This window comes from Pecten maximus, unplaced genomic scaffold (assembly GCF_902652985.1).
Source record: "Pecten maximus unplaced genomic scaffold, xPecMax1.1, whole genome shotgun sequence".
Taxonomy (NCBI): Eukaryota; Metazoa; Mollusca; class Bivalvia; order Pectinida; family Pectinidae; genus Pecten; species Pecten maximus.
Genome location: NW_022981312.1, coordinates 1 through 9,467, shown reverse-complemented (window position 1 = coordinate 9,467; position 9,467 = coordinate 1). Strand labels below are relative to the sequence as shown.

The 9,467-nt window shown below is 35.1% G+C and overlaps 1 protein-coding gene across 1 annotated transcript; it reads left to right on the top strand.

Annotated features, from left to right (window-relative positions):
• Positions 1 to 566: 566 nt before the first annotated feature.
• LOC117319998 (pre-mRNA-splicing factor ATP-dependent RNA helicase DHX16-like) lies at positions 567 to 9,460 on the top strand (the record flags this gene model as incomplete). The annotated part of the gene is made up of 4 exons (XM_033874699.1): positions 567 to 849; positions 7,823 to 7,957; positions 8,232 to 8,311; positions 9,358 to 9,460. Coding segments are annotated over exons 1-4 (516 nt in total), but the record flags the coding sequence as incomplete, so codon positions are not given.
• Between the last annotated feature and the right edge of the window lie 7 nt (positions 9,461 to 9,467).

The window sequence follows — 9,467 nt, the reverse complement described above, 5'->3', positions numbered from 1 at the left end:
ACCATCAGCCAGTCAGTTTGATGACCTACAGTAGATCTATACTGACAGTAAATTTATGTATGTGTATACAGTACTCAATACTGTAACGAATGTCAATGTGTGGCTGTTTTAATTACGTTTAAAAACAGTACTACCGCCGAATTCAGTCCTATTAATTGGTGAAATAACTAGCTCTTTCGCTTTGTAGTCATAAACTTTTGAATCACAAAAGATAAACAAACATAAAAACGGTACTTACACAAAATCGGAATGGTCAAACCTTTCTTCACTGGTGGAGGAACGGTAAGCTTAGAGTCACTGGTGACTGCCGGAAGCAACCGAAATGGAGATAATCTCAAAATATTTCTTATACTACATAGTGAATGTGTCGCCAACCTTTGAACAACGACTGCAAAATGCAATTTTTTAAACATCGACCAAGAAAAGAGAACAATATCAGTTTGGGATATCAATGTACTTATGTTGAAAAGTTGCAATCGGGTGGTTAACCATCTCTTTATTGGAACGAACGCACCCGAAATGGTCGTCTCAAAACCATTCTTTTTCAAACGTATCTGAGACGACGATTTTAATCTGCGTCAAACGTGGGAAATCGTCGGAAAATCAAAACATGATTCTACATTTCAGAATCGTATAACAATTCTAGAAGCCATGGAGATGTTAGAAACTTGGGTGAATGACAAGCTTCATGACATTGTCGGTATATCAGACAAGCATATCACCCAATACATGATAGGATTGGCAAAAAAAGCCGCCACAACAGATCATTTCGTGGAGTCCATCAAAGACACTGGAGTTATTGACATCGACACAAACGTTCTGAATTTTGCACGAGAATTATGGGGAAAGGTATCTTATATTGTGCATATCCCATTATTTTTTTAAGCCTGGTTATCAATACCTAATTACCACATCACTACCAATGTCTTTATCTGAATATGAAACTATGAAACACAAAGATTTGTGTGTCACAGTGTGTGTGTGTGTGGGGGGGGGGGGGGGGTTGTTCCCTAATGGTACCTAGGAATGTTGACATCACGTACAGATAGCAGGTAACCAATCACATCACACCATATAAATAATACTGTTGTGAATGTACGTGACGAGCTGACTTCTCTAAACAAAGGTGTTTATGTCACCTATCGTCAGTTTATGTACATGTATTGTTAGAAATTAAAAGCAGGACTATTTCATATTCTTCTTTTAAAAAGAAAGCCAATAATAATTTGGAAAATAAGTTGATAGAAGATATCCAAAAGCTAGAAACTGGGACAATTGTAGGTGACATCGAATTAAATAGCATTGATTCTAAAAAGCCAGAACAAGAGGAATTCAGAAGGCATATAAGTTAAAAGGTAATATGATTCGGTCTAGAGCTAAATGGATTAGTGAAGGTGAAAAACCAACAAGATATTTTTTGTGGACTAGAATCCCGGAATTTTACTAGTAAAATTATTCCTAGATTAGATAAGGAAGATGGAACAGTTATAACAGGGCAGTCAGAAATTTTGAAGGAAACCGAACTTTTTTATAAACAATTATATAAGAAAAATGATGACATCCTTGATGCTGATTTAGAAGAACTATTAGGTCAATATAATGTACCCAAATTATCTCCCCTTGAATCTCTATCTTTAGAAGGACCAATTACCATAGCCGAGATGGGGAAAATATTAAAGAAAATGAAAGAAAATAAAAGTCCTGGTTCTGACGGATTTTCAGTTGAATTTTTAAAAGTATTTTGGAAGCAACTTGGTCATTACATAGTCAGGTCAATCAATTATGGTTACTCAATATCCTAAAGGAGATGAACCACGTAATCAGTTAAAAAATTGGCGCTCTATTACATTACTTAATACTATTTACAAACTGGCATCTGGCACAATAGCGGAAAGATTTAAAACTGTTATCACCAAATTAATAAGTAATAATCAAACTGGATTTGTTCCAGGTAGATACATTGGCGAAAATACACGATTAATTTATGATCTAATATATGCAATATACTGAAGAACATGACATACCTGGTCTTTTTTTATTAATTGACTTTGAAGAAGCTTTTGACTCTGTTTCTTTGAAATTCATTTCAAAAACTTTAAATTTTTTCAATTTTGGACAATCAATTATTAATTGGATTAAACTTTTTCAAAAAAACATTAAGTCTGCTATCAATATAGGAGGTAACTTGACAAATTTTTTCGGTATTGAGCACGGTTGCCGACAGGGGGATCCAGTCTCTTCATATATTTTTAGCCCACCATCATCAGATGGTGGGCTATTCAAATTGCCCTACGTCCGTGGTCCGTCCGTCCGTCCGTCCGTCCGTAAACAATTCTTGTTATCGCTATTTCTCAGAAAGTACTGAAGGGATCTTTCTCAAATTTCATATATAGGTTCCCCTTGGTGCCTTGTTATGCATATTGCATTTTGAGACCAATAGGAAAACAACATGGCCGACAGGCAGCCATCTTGGATTTTGACAATTGAAGTTTGTACCGCTATTTCTCAGAAAATAATGAAGGGATCTTTCTGAAATTTCATATGTAGGTTCCCCTCGGTGCCTAGTTATGCATACTGCATTTTGAGACTAATCGGAAAACAACATGGCTGACAGGCAGCAATCTTGTATTTTGACAATTGAAGTTTGTTATCGCTATTTCTCAGAAAGTACTGAAGGGATCTTTCTGAAATTTCATATATAGGCTCCCCTCGGTGCCTAGTTATGCATATTGCATTTTGAGACCAATCGGAAAACAACATGGCCAACAGGCAGCCATCTTGGATTTTGACAATTGAAGTTTGTTATCGCTATTTCTCAGAAAGTACTGAAGGGATCTTTCTCAAATTTCATATATAGGTTCCCCTTGGTGCCTAGTTATGCATATTGCATTTTGAGACCAATAGGAAAACAACATGGCCGACAGGCAGCCATCTTGGATTTTGACAATCGAAGTTTGTTATCGCTATTTCTCAGAAAGTACTGAAGGGATCTTTCTCAAATTTCATATGGAGGTTCCCCTCGGTGCCTACATTATAATTGTAGTTATGCACATTGCATTTTGAGACCAATAGGAAAACAACATGGCCGACAGGCAGCCATCTTTGATTTTGACAATTGAAGTTTGTTATCACTATTTCTCAGAAACTGATAAAGGGATCTTTCTGAAATTTCATATGTAGGTTGCCCTCTGTGCCTAGTTATGCATATTGCATTTTGAGACCAATCGGAAAACAACATAGCTGACAGGCAGCAATCTTGTATTTTGACAATTGAAGTTTGTTATCGCTATTTTACAGAAGGTACTGAAGGGATCTTTCTCAAATTTCATATGTACGTTCCCCTTGGTCCCTGGTGTTGCGTTTTGGGACCAATCCGAAAACAACATGGCTGACAGACAGCCATTATCGCTAAATCTTAAATTTTATATATAGGTTCCCCTTGTTTGAAAAGTACTAGAGGGCTGTTTCTGAATTTACACAGATTAGTAAGACTTAGAGGAAGGGAAAAGTAGAGAAAAGATCAATCTGACATGGAACCTATAAAGACCATTCAATGGTGGGCGCCAAGATCCCTCTGGGATCTCTTGTTATACTATGTGCAGAGATTTTATCGATATTATTAAGAAATAATGCAGACATTAGTGGTATTGTAGTTGATAATCAAGAAATTCTTCTCTCTCAATTTGCGGACGATACTTCTGTAATTCTTGATGGTTCAGAAAAATCTTTAAATATCACTCTACAACAGCTTAATTATTATGCCAGAGTTTCTGGACTCAAAATGAATTTCACCAAGACCCAGGTAATTTGGATAGGTAGCAAAAAGTATAGTAATGATAAATATATAACAGCACCCAATCTTTCATGGGGAAGCACAAAGTTTAATCTTTTAGGAATAGAATATGATGTTGATTTGCATAAAATAGTAAAATTGAATTTTGACAAGAAACTTATTAAACTGAAATCCCTCATTAACTCGAAGAAATCTTACTCCAATAGGGAAAATAACTATTATAAAAACACTACTTATTTCACAATTCAATCATCTCTTTATAGCTCTTCCGAACCCAAATGAATCGTATATTAAAAAAGTCAACAATATATTATATGAATTTCTTTGGTGTGGTAAAACAGACAAAATTAAACGTGATGTTATAATTAAGTCATATATTGAAGGTGATTTAAAGATGATTAATTTAAAATCTTTTATAACAGGTCTTAAGACAACATGGGTAAGGCGGATTTATAAAGATGATGCTAGTTGGATGTATATTACTGATAAATATATGGATAAATTTGCTTTGGCAAATTGTGGACTTCAAAAACTCAAAATTGCTTTGGAAGAATGTACAAATTTGTTTTGTAAAGATGTTCTGAAAGCTTGGTATATAACAATAGATGGGTCCAAATTACAATGAAAAAATTTGCGAAAATCCTTTGTGGTATAATTATAACATCAAAATAAACAACAAACCTGCTTTCTGCAAAGAATGGTTCAGGAAAGGGGTAATGTATATATATGATATTGTTAAAAAAGATGGCTCATTTTATAATTTTGAAGAATTTCAACAAAAATATGGTATAAGATCCAACTTTTTAACATTTCATGGTATTATTAGAGCTGTAAAACATTTTATAAATAGTAAACAGGAAACTTTCTCTTCAGCAATCTGTTTACCAAACATACCTTTAAATTTGAAAGTTATACTAAGAAATAAAAAAGGGACACATGACATTTATAGAATCTTGTGTCATAATCACACAAAGCCTACATCACAAAGAAAATGGTCTTTAATTTTTAACATCCAGGAAAACCAATGAAAAGAAATTTATGCAAATGTTTTTAAAACCACTAAGTACAAAACTAGGATGGCTTCAATACGGAATCAATCATAGAATTTTAACTACAAATACAATTCTACATAAAATGGGTATAAAACAAGATGATTTATGTACATTCTGTAGAAATTTTCCAGAAACCATTGAACACATTTTTGGGGATTGTGATAAGGGTGCTCTTTTACGTGAATTAAAATAACTACTTGCTGCTAACAACATTTTTGTCGATTTTATTAAACAGGAATTTATACTTGGAAAATTCAGTTTCAGTGATGCAGATTTGGTATTAGATAACCTTATTTTACTATTGATGTTTAAAATGAAATGTTTAGAAAAAGATATCAATTTAATAAGTTTAAAAAACCATATATTGTTTGAACTGAAAGCTCATAAGCTGATGATAGGTAGGCATAAGGCATACCGAAACAACGTTGAGTTACAAAATAATCTTCTTAACATATGATTTTAATGATTTTAATATCTCTGTGATGTGGTTTTATTTAATGAAACAGTTTTGTGCTGTCAATTTAAAGTTCATGTCTATACTTTTATGTGTATATTGTATACACTATTTACCATCTGTGTAATGAAACAATTAGTGCGAGGCTGCAAAAGGAAATCCCTGATCAGAATTTGAACAAATTTGGTCAGAAGCATCCCTATGGGTAGGGGACTCAAAATTGTACAAATGATGGAGCTGACCCCCTGGGGGCCTCGGGGGTGGGGCCAAAAGGGGTCAATTTGGATGTATTGATGTAAACGACTTCTTCTCTGAAACCAAGGAATGGATATCGCTCATATTTGCCAGGTAGCATCACTATGGGGTGGGGATTCAAAATAGTACAAATGAAGGGGCTGACCCCCCAGGGGCCTGAGGGGCGGGGCCAAATGTGGTCAATTTGGCTATATTGATATAAACGACTTCTTCTCTGAAACCAAGCAATGGCTATCGCTTATATTTGCCGGGTAGCATCACTATGGGGTGGGGATTCAAAATTGTACAAATGATGGGCTGACCTCCCAGGGGCCTGAGGGGCGGGGCAGAATGTGGTCAATTTGGCTATATTCATATAAACGACTTCTTCTCTGAAACTGAGCAATGGCTGTCGCTCATATTTGCCTGGTAGCATCACTATGGGGTGGGGATTCAAAATTGTACAAATGATGGGGCTGACCCCCCAGGGGCCTGAGGGGTTGGGCCAAATGTGGTCAATCGGGCTATATTCATATAATTGACTTCTTCTCTGGAACCAAGCAATGGATATCTCATATTTTACTGGTAGCATCACCTTGGGGTAAGAATTTGAAATTGTGCAAATGACAGGGCCGACCCCCCTGGGGGCTGAGGGGCGGGGCCAAAAGGGGTCAGTTTTGCAAAATTGAAATAACCGACTTCTGCTCTGAAATTAAGCAATGGATTTCGCTCATATTTCCCGGGTAGCATCCCTATGGGATGGGGATTCAAAATTGTACAAATGGTGGAGCTGACCCCCCCCCCCCCCCAGGGGCCTGAGGGGCGGGGCAAAAATTGGTCAATTTGTTTAAACAACTTCTTCTCTGAAACTTAGCAATGGATATTACTCACATTTGTATGGTAGCATGGTTATGGGGTGGGGATTCAAAATTGTAAAAATGTTGGGGTTGACCCGGGCCGCCAGGGGGCTGAGGGGTGGGGCCAAAAGGGGTCAATTTGGCTAAATTGATTTAAACAACTTATTCTCTGAAACTAAGCAATGGTTTGACTGGTAGCATCCTATTGGGGTAGGGATTCAAAATTGCATAAAGGAACGAGCTGACCCCCAAGAGGGCAGAGGTCAGGGTCAAAAGGGGTCAATTGGTCTAAACAAGTTCTTCTCTGAAACTAAGCAATGGATATCACCCACATTTGTGTGGTAGCATCCCTCTGAGGTCGCAGATTAATGCACTTTTTGGAATTTTCAGTATTAAAATAAAACCAATGTACATGTACCCATATAAAATGCTTATGATATATATTGACATACCAATACCAGCGACAAATATACTTCAGCATCATTCTTGTTTCATATCTCATGAAACCAGGTGAGCGATACAGGCCCTCTGGGCCTCTTGTAATGCTATTATAATTATAATAACTAGCATGCAGTCGCTGCGATCTTGTGGATAAAACAAAAAGACGATTAATTTGATTCTACGTCAATCAAATCTCAAAGTCAACATAGATTAATTTGATCATTTGATTCTACATCAATTAAATCTTGAGGTCACCATAACATGGAATGAACTATCTGTACATAAGCTGCTTTGAACTTAGTCGTTGCTCCTCTGTAAAATCTTCATAAGAACTGCATTGGCATAAATAATGTTCAGTCGGTTTTTTTTCTGACACCAATCAAATAACATGTCGTATATGTGTGTGCCTTCAATTTTGTCATGGCATATTTCAGGGGTGCAGATATATCTGCAGTGGAAGTGAATGTCACCCCTGGAATATTTAGGATTGGACCAGTCTTTCAACTGATTAATGTCAATTATGAAAAAACTTTGCTATCTGTATCAGCATTTGAGTACACTTGTGGTTTATGGTTATTCAATGTCCTGGAAAAGCTATTAGCTTCTTCTGAAGTATTTTATCTTATTTATACTTTCTCTCCACAATTCAGGATGAGGCTGCACAGAAGTTCATAAAATAGTAATGATACATAATATTTATATATCAATAACACATCAATAAATCTTATTGACATGATACTGTATATAATTAGCTTATATTATTGTCTGAAAAAATGATTTGGTATTTGGTACTCAACTGTACTGCATGCATGTACATGTATGTATACATACATGTATATGTTTATTGATAGAATACAGCACATACATTGAATTAACTCTGATATAATCTTCAGCAAGGTGAAGTATATCAGTATGGTAGAAATAGAAGTAGAAACTTTTTGTGTTCATTATCTTTCACTTCATTTTAAAAAATACATGTATTCAATTCTAGGTACCACACAAAATTCAAGCTGAGAGACTTGGAAGGAAACAAGAGCGAGAGGCACTGGAGTTGCAAAAGAAAAATGACAACTACAAAGTTTTATCTGATGATGAGAGTGAAGAAGAAACTTACATACCCAAAAAGGTAACAAAAATTAAAGGAAGTTTTTAAATGATAAATATATCAATAGTTCCTCAGAAAATTATATTTGATTAAATAAGGATTTTGAAAATGCTAAGGACATGTGTATATATATAGTCACTGAGGAATGGAAGCTGTGAAAATGTTGATTAACTGGATATCCCTTACTAATATGCATAACTTAACATAAACTTATGATATCTAATAATTCAGTTTTGTCGCAGAAATAAAAGTATTTCCAGTATGTATACTGTATACTTCTGTGTCATTATTTCAGAAGGAAAAGAAAGATAGAAAGCAGAAACATTTTAGAAAAAAGCGGGAGTCTTCTGAAGAAAGCAGTGAAGAAGATATTCCGTAAGTAATCAAGCGAAAAAAAAAGTTTCCTGACTTTGCCAATTATCATTCTGAAAGTTGTTTAAATTAAATTCTTGTAGAATTATGTTAGCATATTTTGTATAGCAGAAAATGGTAAAGCATAGCTGTAGTTTGGCACACAATGGTGTCAGACAGCGATGCAATATAGAAATATGTAGCTTGACTGTTAATACTGACAAATCAGAGAATGTAATAGACTGTAGTGTACTGGTAGTTAGCTATAGTTTTATAGGTGTTGTTGATAGCTAATTCTACAATATAGCTATAGTTTGACATGTTATTGGCAGAAAATTAATGTAATTTGACAATTAATACAGACAAACCAGAGAATATAGTACAGTGTACTGGTAGTTACATGTAGCTATAGTTTGACAGGTGGTGATAGATAATTCTACAATATAGCTAGAATTTGACATGTTATTGGCAGAAAATTAATGTAATTTGACAATTAATACAGACAAACCAGAGAATATAGTACAGTGTACTGGTAGTTACATGTAGCTATAGTTTGACAGGTGGTGATAGATAATTCTACAATATAGCTAGAATTTGACATGTTATTGGCAGAAAATTAATGTAATTTGACAATTAATACAGACAAACCAAAGAATATAGTACAGTGTACTGGTAGTTACATGTAGCTATAGTTTGACAGGTGGTGATAGATAATTCTACAATATAGCTAGAATTTGACATGTTATTGGCAGAAAATTAATGTAATTTGACAATTAATACAGACAAACCAGAGAATATAGTACAGTGTACTGGTAGTTACATGTAGCTATAGTTTGACAGGTGGTGATAGATAATTCTACAATATAGCTAGAATTTGACATGTTATTGGCAGAAAATTAATGTAATTTGTCAATTAATACAGACAAACCAGAGAATATAGTACAGTGTACTGGTAGTTAGCTATAGTTTGACAGGTGTTGTTGGTAGATAATACCACAACATAGCTAGAATTTGACGTGTTATTGGCAGAAAATTATGATTTGATGGTATATGACACACTATATTAACAGGATGAACCTTGACCAGGATGACCCACTTTCAGACTCGGGTTCAGATGAGTTTGACAAACAGGAACAAGAGAGACTACAGGATATTGATGAGAGAGACCAATTTGCCAAAG